This window comes from Dendropsophus ebraccatus, chromosome 1 (assembly GCF_027789765.1).
Source record: "Dendropsophus ebraccatus isolate aDenEbr1 chromosome 1, aDenEbr1.pat, whole genome shotgun sequence".
NCBI lineage: Eukaryota > Metazoa > Chordata > Amphibia > Anura > Hylidae > Dendropsophus > Dendropsophus ebraccatus.
The window spans coordinates 203,291,467-203,314,150 of NC_091454.1; the positions used below are offsets into that span (position 1 = coordinate 203,291,467).

The 22,684-nt window shown below is 41.5% G+C and overlaps 2 protein-coding genes across 2 annotated transcripts; one reads left to right on the forward strand and one right to left on the reverse strand.

Annotated features, from left to right (window-relative positions):
- Window positions 1-96: 96 nt before the first annotated feature.
- On the forward strand, window positions 97-14,660 carry LOC138784048 (zinc finger protein 585A-like). The gene is made up of 8 exons (XM_069959501.1): window positions 97-228; window positions 2,593-2,693; window positions 3,223-3,310; window positions 3,425-5,020; window positions 8,974-9,077; window positions 11,095-11,221; window positions 12,305-12,394; window positions 12,932-14,660. The coding sequence occupies exons 2-8, from the start codon at window positions 2,622-2,624 to the stop codon at window positions 14,245-14,247; spliced, it is 3,393 nt and encodes a 1,130-aa protein (XP_069815602.1). The 5' UTR covers window positions 97-228; window positions 2,593-2,621; the 3' UTR covers window positions 14,248-14,660.
- Window positions 14,661-16,615: 1,955 nt separating this feature from the next.
- Window positions 16,616-18,280, reverse strand: LOC138788443 (nodal homolog 2-A-like). The gene is made up of 3 exons (XM_069966346.1): window positions 17,995-18,280; window positions 17,055-17,764; window positions 16,616-16,925 (listed from the first exon to the last, which is right to left on the reverse strand). The coding sequence occupies exons 1-3, from the start codon at window positions 18,278-18,280 to the stop codon at window positions 16,773-16,775; spliced, it is 1,149 nt and encodes a 382-aa protein (XP_069822447.1). The 3' UTR covers window positions 16,616-16,772.
- Window positions 18,281-22,684: the final 4,404 nt, after the last annotated feature.

Sequence of the window (22,684 nt, forward strand, 5' to 3'; positions counted from 1 at the left end):
AAGTGACGTCAAAGCGTAAGCTCTTTAACGAGACTTAGAGCGTGCTGGGATTTGAAGTCCTGATGGATGAAATCAGCCAATCAGAAGCGAGAGCGGTCCTAGGCGGAACTACAACTCCCGAGCGTGTGGCTTCCTGATTAGGTCACGTGACGCAGCAGCCAATCAGAAGCCTGACTTCCGGCCACAGCCCTTTTCCCCTTCCCACACAAAGGCTGCGGGCTGTACCAGGTAAGGCAGAGGCGCCGCGGGTAACGGAGGGGGATGATTCAGCTGCGTTATGTGCGGCCTAGTGAGCGCGGGGAGCGGCTCTACTCCATGCCGAAGGCCATTGTAATGAGGTGTAGTCATGTGACATGAATCTAGTCACCTCAGAAGATGTGCTTGCTGTGGGGGTGCGGTGTAAACCCCAATATACAGCAGCAACACCACGTCTCTAGAGCGCCCCCTGCTGCTCACTGTACAGTAGTACGCCTCCCGCACACACTTCATACATTCTTGTCTATTGTATTGCTCCATGGTGCCCCGGTCCATCTGCGGCCCCTTCTCCGACTACAAGTAAAATAATAATAAAATATATGTGCTTCATCCTGTCGTCGCCATCTTCCTCTCCTTCACCGTTCGCACTAAAGTCGCATTACTTTCATATTTTATCTGAATGCACACATGTGATACAGCCCTTTTACTAATATTTCCTATATATATATAATATATCCATTCAAAAACAGCACCTCACCAGTCCTCAGGTTGCTTCTGGTATTGCAGCTTTGCCTTATTCAATTTAATAGAGCAATAAAGTTTAGATTTAGTACTGAATCCGTCTCCTGCAGCAAGACAGTGAGAAGAGAGAGTGAAGTACTTACCCAGGTGCTTCTACCTTATTCCAGAGCCCAAAGGATCCAAATGTTTAACATATTTTTTTTTTTTATATATAAAAGGAAAACTTTAGAGTTTCCAGTTGCACTGCTGATTTATAACAGTACCTGGGATGAGGGAGAGGAGCCAGTGATGGGCCGAGCCGCCTACCGGCATTACGGGAAGAGATCATAATGAGGTCATACAGTGTATGTCCCTTCTAGTCATGGCTTTTCTACAGTATTGGTAGAAGAAGTAATGTGACTGTTCAGATAAGACCTTTTTATACAGTGCTAAATGGTGAATTAAGAAGACTTAGAACAGTAGCGACCATTACCTTCCATCCTAGATACTCTCCACAGGGAAGATCGTCCATTTAAAGTGACTGTACCATCAGGCCCGGGCTGAAGCACAGGAGGTGGGACGACCTACCCCCCCCCCCAGTGGGAGGAAACCCCCGCCCCGCTATGATACGGATCCATTGATTCTTATGCAGCCGGGTCATAGTGTGGAGGGGGTTTCCTCCCACTGGGGGTGGGTCGGCCCGCCTCCTGTGCTTCAGCCCAAGCCTGATGGTACAGTCACTTTAAGAAGTCCTTCTTCAGTTTTGCTTGGTCGTCTCAGTGGAGTTGGATTAGTTGTGTCTTCTGATAACGTTGCTTCTGTTATAACCTTGTGCTTCAGTATTGTTGATGTGTGTTTTAAAGTGACACTGTTGTTTCTTTTTTTTTTTTTTTTTTTTGCAGAAATCAATAGTACAGGTGATTTTAAGAAACTTTGTAATTGGGTTTATTAGGTAAATATGCCATTATCTGCATTCAAAAAGACTTTCCCCCGGTCCCCCCCCCCCCCCTCCTCTCTCTCTTTCATTGCTCATTATCAGGAAATCACGATTCTTTTACATCAGTCGGGCCCTGTGTAACCTATGGAGAGGGGAGGGGAGGAGGGAGATTAGTTGCCAGCAGAGAACAAAGGATTACGCAGCGGGACCTATGTGAAAGCCGGTATTTAGAGGTCAGTGCTGACTTCAGAGGAGATAGCCCAGTGATGGAGCTGAAAATTAACTCTTTGTTGTCCTGTTTTGGTGCCTCATCTCCCTCCACCCCTCCCCTCTCCATAGAGAACAATGAAGACAGGGGGGAGAGCTTCAAACTGCTTTTTCATCATAAAAAGGCATTTTTCGGCTTATTAACCCAATTACAAAGTTTCTTAAAATCACCTGTACTATTGATTTCTGCAAAAAAAAAATAAATAAATGAAACAACAGTGACACTTTAACTTTTGATAGAAGATATTTTGGGAAGTCCACAGATTACTAGAATAAAGCTATTTCACAAAGCTGAGGTCAAGTTGCTATGAACTCGCTGTGATTAACTCTCCCAGCATTACAAAGAAGATACAATGTTGGAGATAAAACCAGTCAGGGACTTGTTTATATCAGCTGTCTCAGAGAGGAGGGGGAGACAGAGAAAAGATCACACACAGATTTTTGTGTCTTCAGCAGAAAGCAGCAGCTGAGAACTGGGAAGAGGAGACTGAATAGATAATAACAAGTATGGACGGAATTGTTAGTCTCACCATGGGCAGCAACATACCAAAAGTTATGTTTGATTGGAATACTCCTTTAACATAGATGTAGCAACATTTATTTCTTGTACTTATTGTGAACTCTTTAAGCTTACTGAATCAGTTTGACTGAATGCATATGGTTATTATAATTCATTTATTCTCTGCTTGTAGCTCCTGTCTGCTTGTAAAAATCTTTCAGGATGTCGGAAGGTGATCCCAGCCCTGTCGAAGAGCAGATGTCTGAGAATGAGAACTCCCCAAAAAATAGTAAGGTGAGACTTTACCTGCATTATCTAGGTGAGGGATGGGGAACTTCGGGTCGCCAGCTGTTGCAAAACTACAGTTCCCATCATGCCTAGACAGCAAAAGCATGATGGGAATTGTAGTTTTGCAACAGCTGGAGACCTGAAGGTTTCCCATCCTTGATCTATGTCATATTAAAGAGTACCTCCTAGTGGAAAATGAAAAATTCTCAAATGCAATGCCTTTTGTGTGGAGTATTTCCATTCAAAGTTCACCTGATTGTTTCCCTTTTGTAACTGCTAAAAGTTATTGTAATGTTACAGATACAGCAGGACTTTGGTCCGATGACTGCCAATGCAAGTCTGATAACTTACATTAGCATTACCAGGCTTAATCATATCTTTTATGACAAGGAAAACACCTGTGCTGAAGCCCGGTAATGCTGATCATATGGCAAAGCCCAAACGGTCCAAGAACTGTAACAAAACTGCAGATGTGTGAACAAAGCCTCATGCGTCTGGTCAGGACTCTGACACAATCCTTAATATTTTTCTTTAGGTTCACAAAATGCATTATGAAGATAAGTGTTCAGTAAAGATTGAAAGACAAGACACTACAGTATGTGATGGTGACGATGCCAGTAAAGGTAAATGTATGTGTCACAACCTATGGTGGATGGGTGGGCTGAGTGAAACATCACCATTTTGGGATTTATTTGATTTATTATTAGGTTTATTTACTTTTGTTTTGCTTTCTGCAGAAATCGAAGTAAGCGAAGCAGGAGAACCATGCACAATGTCAGAAGCCGATAAGAAGCGAGCAGGGAAGTATGTTTACAGCATTCAAGACCACTACAAGGTGAAGTCTATCAGAATGATGGACAACTGCTACAACCTTTACAACTCCATAAATCCCAAAACTGAAAATGTGGTGGAAATGACAACATATCTTTGTATAGATTGCGGGAAAAGCTTTACAGACAGAGCACTTTTTGTGAAGCACCAGAAGACCCATACTGGACCGAAATCTCATGCGTGTACTGTTTGCGGGAAGAGTTTCTCCTATAACTCACACCTTGTCATACACCAAAGGATTCACGCTGGCGAGAGGCCTTACTCTTGTTCCTACTGTGAAAAACGTTTCACGGACCGGCCGTCTCTTGTGAAACATGAGCGGATTCACACGGGGGAGAAGCCTTTCACATGCACGGTGTGTGGGAAAAGCTTTACGGACCGATCCAATCTAGTTAAGCATCATCGGATTCACACCCGCGAAAAGTCCTTCACTTGTATTCATTGTGGGAAGAGTTTTACAGACCGCTCTAATCTGGTGAAACATCAAAGGATACACACAGGGGAGAAATCCTATGAATGCTCTGAATGTGGAAAAAAGTTCACCGAGAACTCTACTTTGGTAGTCCATCGGAGAAGCCACACCGGAGAGAAGCCCTATGCCTGCAAAGAGTGCGGAAAGACGTATTCTTGTAATTCTCATCTTATTGTGCACCAGAGAACTCACACTGGAGAACGACCATTCAGCTGCCGGGAATGTGGAAAGAGCTTTACAGACAGCTCAACCCTCGTAATACATCAACGCGTACACACTGGAGAGAAACCATTTGTATGCATGACTTGCGGAAACAGATATACAAAAAAGTCAGCTATGGTGAAACACCAGAGAACTCATACTGGGGTGAAACCATTTGCTTGCTCACAATGTGAAAAGACTTTTATTGATAGTTCATCTCTGGTGAAACACCAGAGGACTCATACTGGTGAAAAACCTTTTGCCTGTATTTTGTGCGGGAGACACTTTGCCGCAAGGTCGACGCTAGTGAAGCATCAGATAACCCACACTGGGGAAAAACCGTACACCTGCACAGCATGTGGAAAGTGCTTCTCCTGTAAATCTCACCTCATTGTCCATCAACGCTTCCACACCGGAGAGAAACCGTTTCCATGTACAGAATGCGGTAAAAGCTTTACCGATAGTTCAACCCTGGTCAAACACCAGAGAATACATACGGGAGAAAGGCCGTATGTGTGTAACTACTGCAACAAAAGCTTTATAGACAACTCTACCTTGATCAAACACCAAAGAATTCACACCGGGGAGAGGCCGTATTCTTGCAAGGTTTGCTCAAAGAGCTTTGCGGATAGTTCTACCTTGGTTAAACACCAAAGAATTCACACCGGGGAAAAGCCTTACAAATGTAATGATTGCGGGAGAAGTTTTACAGATTGTTCTACGCTAATAAAACATCAGAAAATCCACCGGAGAGGCGAGCAGACGGCTAGCTCTACGGCAGCCAATGCTGACCTCGGACAGTCGGAGACGACTAATGTGAATGAACTAATGAACTGAAGACCTGAGTCAGATTATTTATGCCTTATTTCAGAGAAAAACGAGTTGACGTTTTTCATCACATTGACCTCGATTATATAAAATGATGTCTTTACGTTATATATAGGCATGCTGTGACTATGTATTGGAAATATTGTTGACTCTGCGACTTGCAGTTGAAATTCTCCATGGCGGTGGGGAAGCCGTCAGTACGATAAGACAGCATTGTGGATCTTCAGACCATTTGGTCTCTATTTTTTTATTATATGAATGTATAATATTGTGCTCTTATCTATTCAGCGTTTTTGGTGACGTCAGTGTTGAAGTAACCAGGTAGTAACTTGGTGAATATAAGTATTAATTGAATTATAAAATATACATTTTCATATACCAGGGATACTTATAGATCTCTGAACCACAAGATAAAGTCCCAAACAGTTATGGCTACTTATATACACAGTACTTTTTACAATAAGTAGGAGTGAATTTACAGTAATTTCAGGTTCGTGAAACATCAGACATTTGACATTTGACTCCCGGTGGCTGGAAAAGATGGATGCAGCCCTAGGGCCACAGCTGTATCCATGTTTTTTTGGGCAGCCCTAGGGCTACATCCATTCTCTCAAAAGCTGAGCGTCTCGTGTTTCACTTACGTGTTGAACTTACTGTAAATTTGCTTACCTCTTGTGGTGGTAAATTTATATTTGGCCACATCCGTTATCTAAAGGACGTTTTTCGTTGTTTCAAAGCTGGAATTAAAAGTGTTGTATGAAGACGCTACCACTTCTAAGACCGAAATAAAGCCATTGTGCGCATGAGTGAATGTCTACAAATATGTGATCTGTTATGAGTCTATATTTGTTGCAACCCAGAGATACCTAAAGTAGTAGGGCAGTGATTCCTTGGAAGAACTATGTGAAGTACAACTAGTATCCCCTATAGGAAGCTAAGGGTTCTACTACGTGGGCTGAGAGACACAATAAGCAAGTACCGATCTTGCAGATCTTCATGGCTCGACTATCATTTGGAAAGGCCCCTTTGCTGCAGTCAGCTTTTGGATGCACATTCTCTATTACACAAAGAGATCTTAGGCTGAGTGCCAATTATTATTATTTTTTTTTTGCATATTAGAAGTGAAACCTGTTTAGCCAATCATCCTATGTAAAATGGTCCCAACCCAATGTTATTGTCCAGAACTTGATGGACTTTTTCTCACCCTTATCAACTATGTAAGAACCCTTTTTAGAGCCTATTCACACATCATTAATCTTATTTGTAATTGCAGACATCTAACTACAGACAGGGTTCGGGTTTATTGCCATTCACAGTTGCATGGACCCATTGATTGTTCATGGCTCTTTTACAGATCTGTAGCCACTACGGATGTGTGAAAGGGTCCATTCAAATCAGTGAATGCTATACTATCTACAATCATGGATATGGAATTGTGAACAGTATAATACTGTTGTGTGAAAGGGGCCTTATGAGTAGGTTCTGAGTTGCTCCTTGTGAGTACAGAGCATGGAATTGGTTGGCTTGTTGCACAACATTGTCCGACTAAATGTCCTTGAACTATAAAAGTCACCTAACTCAAGTGGCAGAAGATGATGCTCAGTGATCAACATTAATGTGTTGGATAAAGCATGATATGGGTCTGATCTTAGGACGTGTTCCATATAACATACAAGCAAATGTCAAAAAGAAAGAATACAAGGTGAGAGAGAACCTAGATGAGGAGAAAAAGGTCAAGGTCAACAGGACATCTGTTTTGTATAGCTCCACGTTTTGTCAGTCTAGAGATGATCTATGGGGTTTAGCCATCAACATCACTTAGCACAGTAGACAGTGGGGAAGATGAATTTTGTCGAAAGAAACTAGTGCATTATTAGATTTCTAGAACAAATTAGACAAAAAGAATTGAGTTTTGAACCATGACCAGATCTACGAGGCAGGACGGATTGAGGTGTGAGTAAAGCATTGCACAAGGAGAAAATAAGTATGTACTGAACCTCTAAAATACAACAATAAGTGAAAGAATAAGCACGTCCAAGGATTCCTGAAACACGTCTGCTTTCATGAGGTATGTATCTGTTGACAAGGGTGTCTCTTCGCCAAAGAACATGCATAGCAAAGAAGAGTCTCCACATGAGAGCATGTTGGGGATTTACCGTGTTGTACAGTGGACAAATCCTTTTAATCCTTATCCAGTCAATACACCAAACGGCACATAGTATTCCCACTATAGTATTTTATAACATGTCTACAGGGTGTAAGAAAATGAGGACAGGCACTTTTAGTGACAAGTAGCCAAAACCCAGTTGCTTTACACTGAAATAAATAGGAAGTTAAGAGGCTCATAAGGTTGGAGCAGTGATAAATCCTCTGGATTGCAATTAGACTTGGTGTTGGCTACGCTGAGGAGCAGAGTGTTTGTCCACTACAGTGAAGACAAGGTCCTTGTAGGAAAGGATTAAAGGGTAAGAACCAGGGGGGGATTTAAATCTATGGAGTAGTCAAACTGGCTATGTGCAACAGTGGGTACGTATACATTCTTTGTTATAGCTGGGCTTCTCTTTCTTCCTTTGCTTAATAGAAATGTCTTACGTTGCCTATCAATCTTGGGCAAGGTCAGGACTTGGGTATTATGAACTCTGTCTCCTAGTCAGCATAGAAAGACATAAAAAACAAAAAATTGGGGAGCGATCTGTTCTCTAGCAACCAACATTTATCCTTGATATCATTGAAGTAAGTGGGTTACTCATGTCTCGGAGGGGAGATTGGTCAAACTCCCTCCCCGTGACTTGGATCCTCCGGAGGGTGTAGTGATCCCGACAGAGTTGTGTTGTTAATCTCTTGGGTGTTGGTCTACAGTGAGTGGTAAAGCTTCCCCACTCACCAATTGTGAGTGATTTATTTCCTAGAGTCCTATTCCCACCATAGGAACGTTACCGCTCCCAAAGTGCTTTTTCTTATCTTTCTGTTCTTATCCTAGTCAGCACTGACAGCCAAGTTGTCTAACAACCTTCCAGGCCTAAAACAACTCTCCTCTGTTGCCGCCATATGTTATTAATATGTAAAACCTACATCCTTGAAATGCGCTTATACACGAGAGAGATAATCCCTTACCTCAAGTTTGGGAAAAAGTGGACTTATTAACTCCTCCTGGCCCTAATAATGTTAAGTCTGCCCAAGGCCTGTGTAAATCTATATACCAGGCATTGGTGCCTGAACCTCTCAGCACACTGACCCAGGTCTACAGCTTAAACACTTGTATGCTGCTTAGAGGACTAAGCTATGTGTACATTGAGCTATGACACCTTTAAAAAATATTCTATCTTGTTAGACCTATCAATTTCATGCTCCAGTTCCCTGCAACTCCTCTTCTGGGATGGGAGAGAAAACTTAAAGGGGCCGCTACAGAAGAGACTGAATCCTCTTGGCAGTGAAAACTGGTCAACAAATCACTGGCTGCTCTTTTTGTTTTGTTTTTCCAGCAGTTTTTGCCATTCCTGTCATTGAAACTGCCACATGACGGGCAATGGCTGCATGATATTGCCAATAATACCGCAGTTTTACTGACCACCATTTTGAAAGACAGCTGCAGTGTAAGAACCTAGTTTTATTGTTGTGACTGACAGGTGTCGTTGAGCAGAAGGTGGCACTATGTAAAACTTAATAGTATACTGTGTATCTGTCCCGGAAGTGTCGGATTATCAGACTTTCTGGACTATTGGTGGTGGGATAAAATTAATATGCCGTACGTAGATTGATCCTCCCAAATTTGATCACACCCCGTTGACAATACAAAAAACAAATTGAGTGCATATGCATGTGATCCATTGTTTCTACAAGGTCTGGCAGCCAAAGAGTTAACATAATCTTTACTGGGAACCTTGCCGGCACTGCTCGGCTCTGCAGTAACGTGATGTAGTGCTGGTTATAAGCCGCTTCCCCTTCTGCCTGCAGTTAGTGCTAGAACTACAATCCCCAATATGCTTTGCTCACTAATCCAGTCGATCACTTCCTCCGGTCACTGCCCTGGGAGATCTTCTGCAGAAAGGAATACATCCGTATGTATACATGCATTTACAGATAAATGTCTGTGCTTTCCTATTGTCCTGCCTCTGCCTGCCCTGCTGCTATAATATCCTGGTTATAATACGGATTGATGATGCTCCTCCAGCTTGGCAGGGAATGAGAAAAACAAACACTGCCTTGTGGTGATGATAAAGGACCCTATTGTTTACACTGCTCTATAGCCGAAATCCACTCCCAGCACCGCCCTCGGTGGGCAGTCCAGATAGCAAGACCCCTGTTATTAGTAAAGCCTGTGCTCCACGAGAGGGGGTTACTTGTAAGAAGATGAATTCCACTCATGTTGAATTCTCCTTGTATGCGTGTAAGCCCAGATGTTTGGGGTCTAACTAGGTCCCATAGTAAACTTCTGAATGTCTCCTCCCCAGAACATTTACCCGTTAGGATAAAGGAACAATTACCGGCTGAGTTACAACTCCGAGAAATTAAAATTAAATGAATAATACTGAATTAGAAAAACATGGCTGCTTTCTCAAGAGACAGCCCCACACCTGTATTGCTTTCCTTAAAGGGGGTTTCTGATACCAATTGTAAAATGTCCGAAGGAACTGCACCTACTCACCACCCCTTCCTGTGCAAGATGGCACTAAAAAGCGACCCCTGAAAGTTATTTTTTTTAGCCTATTACTTTGAATAGATTCCAACAAATCCTGATGGATCCCATGGACTCCATGTTCTTTGTGTGGTGGATTAATGTAACTCGCTTTGCTTTTTATGCCTTTCCAGAATTCTTGTAATATGCCCGATGCCTTAGGGCCCTATTCCACGGGACGATTATCGTTCGCATAATCGTTAACGATAAACAATCCAAACAGCCGCCATTGCGAAAGACCTGAAATCGTTCACCCATTTACATGGAACGATTATCGTTACTTATGATCGTTCTTGCGGTCGTCTTGTCGTCACTATTGCGGTCGTCATTACTGCAAACGACCGAACGACATCTTATTCAATGCGAACGAACAACAATAAAAATAGGTACAGGTCTTATTAAACGATCAAGGATTTCTCGTTTGGTCGTTAATCGTTAACTGCTATTCAACCGAACGATTATCGTTTAAATTCGAATGAATTAACGATAATCTGAACGATAATCGTCCCATGGAATAGGGCCCTTAGGGTCGTCTTAGGCTAAATGTTTTTTTTTACGATAAACAATTGCAAATGGGTGCTTTTGTGAACATCCTGAAATTGTTCACCATAATACACAGAACGATAGTCGCTAGTAACCGATCGTTAATACGATCGTTTTTTATACTCTACTCTTTTTGATCCAAGTGAACGATGTGTACATAGACTGAACCATTAACAGTGATTTTAGGGTCAGCTCAAAGATGTGATCATCGACATACGAACGACTTCTCGTTAGTCGTTTGATGGTTGACTGCATACACACATTAAGATTATCACCTAAATTCGAACACTATAACGATTTTTCGCATGATAATCATCTGGTGTAATAGGGCCCTTAGGGTTGGATTAGACGGCCTGATGCTTCCTGTAAGCGAGTGCCGATCTGCTGGACCATTACACCGGTCAATAATCATTTAGTAAGAGCTGCACAGACATTGTTAGTGATGTCCGTGCAGCCCTTGCCCTTAAACTGTATACATTACCTGTCCACGGTCCCAGTGTTCTTCTGCCTTCTGCTTGGTTCCCGGAGCCACCGCCAGTCCCGGCCGGTGATTGGCTGAGCAGCCTGTCAGTTCAGAGACCCGCGCTGAAGCTACGTCTGCGGCTCCAGGAAGCAAGTAGAAGGCAGAAGAACACGACGACTATGGACAGGTAATATTGCATCCCTGTGACCACACATTTGTTCTGCAGTGGCCTCTGCAGGAGAAGTATGGTATTACATCGTGTCCTGAGTTCCCTCTAGGTTCCAAGAATGGGAATTGGGAACAGAGTTTGGTCTAATGGATCATTGTATTTACATTCCAATAAAACAATCCTGTGATCAACATTATATCTGTTACTTTTTTCCTTTAATCTTAGGCCTCTATGATGTTCAATGATGTTGCGGTATATTTTTCCAAGGAGGAGTGGGCATATCTGGGGGATCTGGAAAAGCGTCTTTACAAAGAAGTTACTATGGACAATTACGAGATGCTCCAGTCATTGGGTAATATTGTAATTCCAGTCTTTATTGATCAGGGATTTGTAAGGTTTTATTCTGCTTAGGCTCTATTCTATGCTGAGTACATTAGATAAGCATGTGGATGCTTGTCACCATGGTGTAGGCTTGATATGTTTAGCATACACTTTTAGAGAGTTTTGGGACATACCTTTACCTACCCAACAAGCACAGTGCGAGTTTCCTTTGCTTTCGGTACATGAGTACAGGATTCTGTGGTTGTTGTCGAACCTGATGGACAAACTGTGTTTTTTGTTGAGCACTTTCTTGTGCCATGTTTATTGCCTTGTCACTATTGATCTTTATACTATAGTTCTCATAGCTAGCAATTCTTCACTGACATGTTTTGCATATGGGCAATCCTTGTGCAGTTGTACTGTATCTCCACCATTGTCTTGGTCAGGGAAGACAGAAATAGTTGAAGTTATCCTACCTTCCGGCTCAGACTCCATCACTATCCCTGTCCCGATCTGACACCCAGTCCCAGTGCTTTCTGATCCAGGCTACAATATTATAAGGGATATCATCATAGAGGAAATACTACATGCTGGACTACACAGCCCCATATGCATAGCTTTAGACATCAATAGAGAACATTGGATCGTGCTGGAAGAGGGACGCTTGTGGAGAAGGGTTATTGGGGTGCATTGATGTTATGTGTGAGTAGACGTTCTTCTTTAAAAAAAAAAAAAAAAAAAATGATTGACACAAATAAGAAAACTTCTTGTTACTCTCCCAGAGAAGGAAACTCTGCACTACTGCTCTTGAGTAACCCGCTTCAACGTAGCTCACGCTAGACACATGAAATACATCTTGTACGGGGGTGCTCTACTCATAAAAGATCAAGTCCAATACGATAAATGAAGAATAAAGGAATAGGCACTCACCCCAGGATGCAAACTCTTCTTTATTTCAAAAAAACCTGATTGCCATGCTCCCTCTCCCTGCGTTTTTTTAATGAAGATTTTTTGAAATAAAGAAGAGTTTGCATCCTGGGGTGAGTGCCTATTCCTTTATTCTTCATTTATCGTATAAGAAAACTTCTTGATGGTGAATTTTTTACAATTGCAGGTTTAGTGGATGAAAAACCAGAGATTGTGCAAAGGATTGAAAATGGTGAACATGCCCTATGGGAATATAACTGGCCAGGATTTGACTCGGGTAAGGAGAAGCTCGGAAAAGACTATCTTGGCTTATAGAACTGGTGATCTCTATATATTTTATATAAATTTAATTTGAGAAAGGGAAGGCAGTGTTATCTATGACTGCTTAAGATGCTTGCAATTTTATAATTGTAGGACAAGACCTATTTGTGGCACTGGATAATCCTTTTAAATGGGTTATCCAGTGCTACAAAAACATGGCCACTTTTCCACCCTCTGTTGTCTCCAGATTGGGTGGGGTTTCAAACTCAGTTTCATTAAGGTAAATGGAGCTTAATTGCAAACCCCACCTGAACTGGAGACAAGAGAAGGGGAAAAGTGGCCATGTTTTGGTAGCACTGGATAACCCCTTTAATGATTTTCTATAGCCCCTGGGAGGTGCAGCTTGAACCTCTACCAGAAAGAGAATCTGGTAGTAAACTATAATTCCTCAAACAGCCTAAACTCAGTTTATTTTGTGACTATTTAGAATTTTTTTTTTTATAAATTTCAAGGCAATATTCTACCCAATTTACTTAATAAAATGTCTTTACAGATTTCACACCTATAATTGCCATGGATGGAAAAGAGGTCCAAAATCATAACCAGTGTTTACGAATAGGTGTAACTTGTCCATCTGATTTCAGTCGGAGTTTCGTATTACTTAAGAACACACAGCCTAAGAAATCTGTGCAGTGTTCATGTACCAGATGGGGAAAACAATCCCTCCAAAATTTCCAATTGTCATCCCATCAGAAGATGCACACAAGGGAGAAGAGTGATCTAGAGAGACACCAAAAGACTCACTTAGGAGTGACGCTAAATCATTGCTTTGAATGTGGGAAAAACTTTAGTAGGTCTCCTCACCTTATCCTGCCCCAGAAGGCAGAGACTAGTAGAGAACAGCACTCTGAAAGTGGCCACCCTTTAGGTGATGGTATAAAGCTACAAGGACAGAAAAACATACATCTGGTAGACAGACCCAGCGCCTGTAGGCGACTAAAACCCAAAGGCAACGACAAGACTTACCGGTGTAGTCAGTGCGATAAATTCTTCACTCGGAAATGCAACCTTGATGTTCATTATAGAATTCACACAGGGGAGAAACCATACAAGTGTTCCGAATGTGGAAAAACCTTTATAGACAGATCCAACCTTGTAAGCCATTTGAGAAGCCACACTGGAGAGAGACCATATTCCTGCAATGAGTGTGGTAAGAGCTTCACCTCCCGCTCCGCCTTTGTGACCCACAGGAGGGTGCACATCGGGGATAAGTCCTATGTATGTAGCGAGTGTGGAGAAGGCTTCTTCTCTAAGGCCCGCTTGACTTTGCATGTAAAAGCTCACACGGGCGACAGGCCATTTGTTTGCAACATTTGCAGTAAAAGTTTTTCCTGTGGCTCGACTTTCAAAAAACACCAGAATATACACACAGGGGAAAGGCCTCATGTCTGCAAGGAATGTGGGAAAAGTTTTATTCGGGGGTCTCACCTTGCAATACATCAGAGAACGCACACGGGGGAAAAGCCGTATGAATGTGCAGAATGCGGAAAAGGCTTTACGGACAAGTCCAATCTTGTGAGCCACCAGCGAATCCACAAAACCGAGAGAGACTTTGTATGTAAGGAATGCGGGCAGAAGTTCACACACAGATCCACCCTGTTAAAACACCAAAATATCCACACTGGTGAGAAGCCCTACGGCTGCTCAGAGTGCGGGAAAATGTTTTCTCGTAACTCGAATCTTGTCATTCATCTCCGAATGCATACGGGAGAGAAGCCGTATACCTGCACCGTATGCGATCGAAGATTTTACCATAGCTCACATCTTATACAGCATCAAAAAACTCATGCGAAGAACAAAAACATGTGACCTTAAAGCTACATGTGAGGCTGAAAATGGAGGAATAGTTCCGGAAAGTTGATCGCCTAAATCAGTCCTTCAACTGTTTCGAAGATAAAAGGAAAGGTGGTGCTTAGCCACTTCTCCATCTTGGTCATATGGTGAGGAAGAACTGGGGTCCTGGATATGGCTAGCAAAACTGATATCAATAGATGTGGTGGAATGTAAGTGGAAGCCATTTTATTGGACATATAATTGAGATTGGTCACACCTTGGGTCCTGTCATAATGTTAAAGGGAACTCGTTACCCCTTGTGCCGGGGTAAAGGCCGCCCGACCTCCCGCTAGAGCCCCGGATACTTACCCCATCTCGCCAAGCCGGTCCCGGGACGGAGATATCTATCCTTGTCGGAAGCCCGGCGCTCGCACTGCATAGATGAGGCCGATGCCTATAGAGAATGAATAGAGCAATTCATCCTCTATAGGCGTCGACTCATCTCTGCAGCGCGCAAGCCGGGCTTCCGACAAGGATATCTCCATCCCGGGATCGGCTCCAGGAGTGGGACTTGGCGAGATGGGGTATCCGGGGCTCTAGCGGGGGGTCAGGTGGCCTTCACCCTGGCATGGGGGGGGGGGGTGAAAGGTTCCCTTTAAGTTGCTTTGTCTTCTCGGTGCCAGTGTACCTGAGACAGCCTCTCATTTTATGGCAAGGTTTATAGGACCAGAGCTAGTCTGTCTACTGAGGACAGGAAAAATTATACAGGTTATATTGCCTTTACCTTTGCCTTAAAGGGATTAGCCAGGCCTAGAAAAACATGGCCGCTTTCTTACAGTAACCTCAGCTGGGTGTGGTTTGGTTTTGCAGCTCAGTTCCATTAAAGTGAATAGAGCCTAATTGTAATACCACATACAACCTGGAGACAGGTGTGGCACTGTTTTTGCAAGAATTTAGCTGGGTTTTTTTCTAATCCCGGATAATCCATTTAATTCAATAAAGGGTATGATAATATTTTTCACACCTGTGTCCTTGTGGAGGAGGGGTAATATTTTTCTACAGCTGCCGAACCCTATGTTCAGAAAGCTAGCTCCATACTCAGGTCTGGCTAGGGCCCACCAGAGGATATGATTCAGAGGAATACCCTCTACCTATAAAGAACATTTCACATTCATTTATAATTGTGTTGTAATGTATATTAATATGTTCTAATTATCCGATAATAAACAGACACTGGTGACGTCACCTCTAAAAGGCTTTGTCTTCTGCGAGGAATTTGTGGACTGTTGATATGTTGATACTAAACCAGTCCACAGACATGTAGGTATCCAGAGACTGGTTGTATTGTAGAACTTGGCTCTGATCACCAGCCCATTTTAGAAGTAAGTGAGCGCTGTCCTGTCATTCCCCGCTCGCTGTCTGTGCTATTACACGCACCAACAGCAGGGGGAGGGTTTGCCTGGACAATCTTTAGTTCGTCTGGGTAGTCCATCAGAGATAGTGGTGGACTGCTGCCATCGCTCCTCTTGCACAGAGTGACGGCCAGCAGACCGTCGCTATCGTTATCGTGATTTTAGGTCATGCTTTAAATCAATGATCAGCTGACATCATACATGTCAGCTGATCATTGATTTAAAATATGATTACACAAAATGATTATCAGCCAAGTGCGGCCTATAATAGTGTAATAGGACCCTAAGAATGCTAGTCCAATTTTTCCGTTTTTTTTGTGGGATGTATAGAAAGGATGATTGGAGGGGTTCCGATCACTGGGACCACCTCTGACCTTGAGAACAGAGGTCACTTGCTTCCCAAATGAATGGAGTAGCAGCTCAGATATTTGACCACCACTCTATTCACTGTCTATGGGACCTATAAGCATAGCCAAGTTCAGTGTTCCGCAATGTTTGGAAGTCCTAAGGAGAATGAATGGAGAATAGTCAGTAAAGAATTGATCTAGATGATCAGTGGGGTTCCCATTGGTTGGGCCCCTAGTGATCAGTTAGGGGATAACTTTTGACCTTGGAATAACCCCTTTTAAATCATTGACCTACAGCATGTTCTATAGTTGATTGGTTGGAACCCTTATACATTGATGCAAATGAATGGTACCACCCTTATACATGTAGCCGCTTTATAAAACACAAAAACAAATTTAAAAATTAAATGTTTTTTTTATTATTTTTTATTATACTTAGGACAATAAACATTATAGATCTACATATTTATATACATATTACATTAGACATTTCCATAAATAAAATAACATATTTAGAAAAGTTATATTTAGTTAATTTCTTTAGTTTTGTCTCTAGAACACTTGTTATACAGCCCACGACTATCGCACATCTTTAAGAGTCTTGGTCTACACACGTAAAGGTGTATTTTGGCCCTTGAAGGCCCCAGCGCCCAACAACCTCTATAGATACATCCCGGCAGTCCAGTACTTATACTCTTCCTTTATGCGTATATATAGCTTTGCATGGACGCTCGTCTTCAGGTTTGAAGTATTCTGATTACAGCAACTTTTTCCAGTTTTCACATAGAATTTTCTGGTCATCTCAGTGACATCCACATTCTTCAACAATCATATCTTCATGGTTGTTCATGACCACTTTTCCTCCTTCATACATCAACATGGATAATGGTCTCATCTTCACTGGGACGCACGAGGAACAATCAACTCTATCTGAATGGTAAAACTTCACCAAACTCTGAAAAAAAGAATGGAAGAAAATTAGATATTAAGAATTTAATCAAGAAACAGTTATTTGTCATAAAAGTCTACATTTCCTTGTAAAGTAAAAAAAAAACTAAATCAGAAAATATCTAGAAATAATTACCTTAATATACGCATGGTTAGTTGGCTTGAACATCTCGCTCAGGGGGATGGGACAGGCTCCTTCACATCTGTAGGCATTGAATTTCTTGGGATAGATAATCTGTTCTCCCCATCCGATCTTCTCAAAGTCCACGATCATGTTGACTCGTTTGCACAGAGGTCGTCCATCTTCAACGGGTTTGCTGGGAAAGTCGGCCATGATCATACTGTGCTTTACATTTCTCCCCTTGCGAAGTCTCTTAAGGTCAGACGCTGGGGCTCTCACATACTTCGAAGACTCAACTGTCTGGATAAGATTTGGATATCCATGGAGGTTAGAAGAAGGATTGTCCTTGGTAAAAACCACCAATACAACTTTGTTGGCAAACACTTCAGTACAGCTGTTTTCTTCACTGTCCTTAAACTTTCTCTTATCCTCCATGTCTTCTTCATTAGTAGAACTTTTTCCATGATGAAAGTAAGACTGCATCATTCTGGTGATGTTGATGGCCTTCAAAGTGGATCCTTTTTCCCTACTAAAGTCAACTCTCATTGAGCCTAAGAATATCTTTCCTTCATTTTCTTTGCCGTGATAGATGTCAAGGGTCACGTCATTGGTTTTCTCAGGAGAAGAAAGATGTATTCTCAGCTCTGCCATACGTATTTCGATGTTGCTTGTGATAGAGGACATATCGAAGGACAGGGCCCAATGGTTTTCTAGCTGAGAGCAACCTGGTGACAATGAAAGAAAATTAAGGTCAACAACCATGGTCACCGTATATATATTAAAAATCATACAATCATATATTGTGTATATATATTAAAATAATATAACAAATAATAACAATATAATGTTAATGTAAATATGAAATTTGACATGCAATACTTGGATCTAGGTGTCTGCAGAACAAGAGTGGGCAAATATATGACAACAATCTAGTTAGAAAAAACTTGGTTCTTACCTTTGGCGCTGAGGCTTAGAATCGTGTCCGAATCTTGAAGAACGGAGTGCTCCAGCCTGGATAGATCGGTGGTGTTCCCCATGATGAGAGTCTGGTAGAGTTGCATCATGAATGGAGAATACTTCATATTCTGGGAGTGTGTTCTTCTACGAAGACTGGATGAAGCCTTCAAACTAAGGTCTGAATGCTGAAGAGGAATCCTCATGTGTTTCCCTGGTAGAAAAGAAGGCATTCCTAGAACCATGGAGAGGACTGTGAAGTGCAAGATGGAAGTCAACCAAGACATTGCTTCAGAGGTCTTCTGTAAGGTCTACCTGGAGAGATGTTGTTCAGAGCTGCTCCAAGAATGAAGTGAGCTCTTCAGGGTTTCCTTACCTTATATATCTATGGATCAAAAGCCTCCATGTTGACACCTATGACCTTTCATCTATGTGCCTTCGACAAAGGGATCTGAAGGTCAATGCCAGAAAAGACACAGCTTTTATTATGCTAATGGATTAAGTCATTAGGTGACATAAATACCTGTATATACAACACACAAGTCCTTTAATGTCTGTAACACATATAAAGTCTTATTGGGAATTAACAAAAAGTAAAGACTCCATTGTTGGGGGTTATGGCTAATATGTTGTAGTTTTTGGAAAAATGATGTCATTATATTGTAAATGTTAATTGTTACCAATTCCACAACCTCAGATTCTAATTACATTAAACTCTGTGTCATCTATCTATCTATATATCTTCTATCTATCTATCTATCTATCTATCTATCTATCTATCTATCTAGTAGAAGATAGTCCACGGCACACCAAATAAGGTGAAAAAAAATTTGTGTTTAATTCACAGTGTTGTCATAATACAGCACTCCAGTGACGCGACGTTTCAGCAGCCTCACGCGTGAGGCTGCTGAAACGTCGCGTCACTGGAGTGCTGTATTATGACAACACTGTGAATTAAACACAAAATTTTTTTCACCTTATTTGGTGTGCCGTGGACTATCTTCTACTATATTGCATTGGTCCCGATCAGGACTAGGACCGCTGGCACCCATTGCATTTATTGGTGCGGTGCTGCTCATTTTTTCTTTTTTCTATCTATCTATCTATCTATCTAATATCTATCTCATATTGACTATTTCATATCTATATGTCAGATATATTTATCTCATATCGACTATCTAACTATATCTCATAGCTATCTCATATCAACTATCTATTTCATATATATTTATCTATATCTCTTAGACTATTTCAAATGTGTCTATTTCATATCTATCTATCTTTTATCTATATATCACTGTTTATCATCTATGTAATATCTATCTATCTATCATCTTTCATGTATCTATCTCATATCTATGTAATATCTCTCATCTATTTCATATCTTTATCTCATATTTATTTATCTCATATTAACTCTCTATTTCATATCTATATCTCTCACATCGACTATCTATCTCCTATCTATCTATCTATCTATCTATCTAAAGAAGCAAATTGAGCAGCACAGGTGTAAATATCGGCGGTGCCAGCGGAGGGTCCTGACCAAGGATTCCAACGATATATAGTGGTAAACTCCACAGCACTCAGGTTCAAGTTGAACAAAAAGGTGAATTTATTTGTGCATAAGTACAGCAATCCAAACGCAACGTTTCGGTGGCTTCACGCCGCCATTTTCAAGCGTGTTCAAAGTAACATGCTATACTAGTAACGTTGGATGTTGTTAGCTTGTACACATCGATTGAACAGAACATGGGACTAGATGCGGTACGCAACTGCATAACACAATTGACATTGTCTCCAAAAGAAGTGGATTTTGTTTTGAGACTACTTACCCTGGTGCTCTCTAACAACTATTTTTTGTTTAATAACAAGTTTTATATGCAGAGAAGGGGCGTGGCAATGGGCGCGAACGTCGCGCCCACCTATGCTAACATTGCCATGATTTTCCTTGAGGAGCATTTCATCTATTGTTGTGACCAATTCCGCCATGTTGCGGTCTGGTACAGATATATAGATGACCTGTTCATCATCTGGACAGGGGGTGAGGCGTCACTACTACTGTTTGTAGAGTATCTGAACACACTGAACAATACCATCAAGTTTACAGCCACATACTCTAGAGATCAAATTAACTATCTGGATGTAAGTGTGACACGGGTGGGTGATAGGTTAAGCACGAACATTTATCACAAACCTACAGACTGTAACACGATCTTACATTATTCTAGTTGTCATCCGAGGAAGATGGTGCAGTCACTCCCACGTAGGCAAATGTTGAGAGCCAGAAGAATCATAGACCAACCTCAGAATCTGGACACAGCCCTTGCTAAAATGACGACTGATTTTCAAACACGTGGTTATCCCAATCACTTACTTAAGGAATGTGAGGATACAGTGAGAAATACACCACGAGAGGTTTTATTTAGGAAGAAGGATAGACATGCACAAATACAACGTATACCATTCATCACAACATACACACGTCTCACCACAGATTGGTAGAAGTGTACAAAAACACTGGCACATCCTGAAGAACTCCTACCCTCACATAGCGGAATTGCAGGCTCCTCCCCTACTGTCATACAGGAGAGGTAGGAACCTCAGAGACCAATTGGTAAAAAGTGACATAGGCAAACAGGTGACTCAGAAATTCCTGGGTAAGCAAAAACTGGGATGCTATCCATGTTTGGGATGCATCACGTGCCAGTTTGTGGTGAAGGGTACTCACTTCACACACCCTGGCACGGGTCAAATGTTTAAAATTAAACACTATCTGACTTGTGGTTCGGACTATATTATTTATGCCATTTGGTGCCCGTGCAAGAGATTATATATCGGTGAGACTACCTACGACCTGAGAACTAGATTTGGGCAACACAGATATTCTGTGAGAAAGTGCAAAAAAGATCTGCCAGTCCCCAAACATTGCATTGAGATGGGACATACTGAGAGGGATCTTAAGGTCATGGTGATAGATAGGGTTGCACCATTAAAATTTGGAGGAGACAGGCAAACTCTTCTCAAAAGGAAAGAATTGAAATGGATACATGATTTAAATACCTTGGGCCCTATGGTACTTAATGTTGAATATAAGGTGACTGGGGGTATGTTCAGATGAGCTAGTTCACACTTGCCCATGATATGTTCTTTTCTCACTGAGAGTAACATGTGTACATATGTATATATCTTGTAAATATCATGATTTGATTATTAACTTTACTATTTTTTCTACCTAGATAAAACACATGTATCGGGCAAAGACTCACCACTATACCCAGATTATGAGAGAGAATGATCAACAGCCATCAATTAACAAAGATGAAGAATCCCTTTCCTTTACTACTTTTTTTGCATTTGCTATGAATTGGAGGAGTTCACACAGGGCGGTTGTGGATACGTCTTCCGTGCTACTGACCTGGAGAGGTCTACTGGGTCAGCGTTATCTGTGCTGTACATCCACAATCCCTGACACCCTGGGGTTAATTGGCTGTTATGGCATGCAGGGGTTAACACCTCTGAAGCTGACTCCAGATCTTATGAATAGTATCTACAGCCTGACGTGATCTTTTCTCCGTATGAATTATCCTTGTTACCTAGGTGATGGGAACGCTCAAGTAAATCATGTGACGGCTGGTTGCCGGAACTAAGGCGTTCCTCTCCTATCTTACTAACAGATGGTGTCTCCTGATGGGAATCCGTGGTGAGTCACATGACCCGATACTATGTGACCCTTTGTATGAAATTTAAACAAGGACTATTATCTACTTTTGAAGCGGCTAACATGCCGAACATTTCAAGCTGATTTACGCTTTTAATCACTGGGATGTTATAACGAAGCACTAATTCTCGCCGAGGGTTGTCTTTTATTAAGCCTTCTGTGACTGAACTAGCACTTATCCATTACTATGTAACACTAGGGGTTAAGTGGGAGTCCCCTGTGATTTCACTAACACAGTTGTATGCACTTGTATAATTTTGAATCACCAATGAAATTTGAGCACTTATGTATAAATTTTGTGAACATGTTACTTTGAACACGCTTGAAAATGGCGGCGTGAAGCCACCGAAACGTTGCGTTTGGATTGCTGTACTTATGCACAAATAAATTCACCTTTTTGTTCAACTTGAACCTGAGTGCTGTGGAGTTTACCACTATCTATCTATCTATCTATCTATCTATCTATCTATCTATCTATCATCTATCTATCTCCTATCTATCATCTATCTATCATCTATCTATCATCTATCTATCTCCTATCTATCTATCATCTATTTATCTCCTATCTATCATCTATCTATCATCTATCTATCATCTATCTATCTATCTTCTATCTATCTATCTATCTATCATCTATCTATCTATCTATCTATCTCCTATCTATCTATCTCCTATCTATCATCTATCTATCATCTATCTATCATCTATCTATCATCTATCTATCATCTATCTATCTCCTATCTATCTATCTATCTATCTATCATCTATCTATCTCCTATCTATCTATCTATCTATCTATCTATCTATCTATCTATCTATCTATCTATCATCTATCTCCTATCTATCTATCCATCTATCTATGTAAAGTAGCTTGACGGCACTCCAGATAAGGTGAGAAAAAAGGTTTCACATTTATTCACAAAGTGCACAGCACAGCATATAAAGTAATTAGGCAACGTTTCTGTGGCCT

What these genes read in the sequence shown, in the direction of transcription:
- LOC138784048 (XM_069959501.1), top strand. Translation starts at nt 2,622, where the DNA reads ATGTCGGAAGGTGATCCCAGCCCTGTCGAAGAGCAGATGTCTGAGAAT. An exon ending in GACTAATGTGAATGAACTAA is followed by an intron (nt 5,021 to 8,973) that starts TGAACTGAAGAC and finishes TTCTGCCTGCAG; the next exon opens with TTAGTGCTAGAACTACAATC. An exon ending in CTGCAGAAAGGAATACATCC is followed by an intron (nt 9,078 to 11,094) that starts GTATGTATACAT and finishes CTTTAATCTTAG; the next exon opens with GCCTCTATGATGTTCAATGA.
- LOC138788443 (XM_069966346.1), bottom strand. Translation starts at nt 18,280, where the DNA reads ATGTCTTGGTTGACTTCCATCTTGCACTTCACAGTCCTCTCCATGGTT. An exon ending in TCTAAGCCTCAGCGCCAAAG is followed by an intron (nt 17,765 to 17,994) that starts GTAAGAACCAAG and finishes CATTGTCACCAG; the next exon opens with GTTGCTCTCAGCTAGAAAAC. An exon ending in CTAACCATGCGTATATTAAG is followed by an intron (nt 16,926 to 17,054) that starts GTAATTATTTCT and finishes TCTTTTTTTCAG; the next exon opens with AGTTTGGTGAAGTTTTACCA.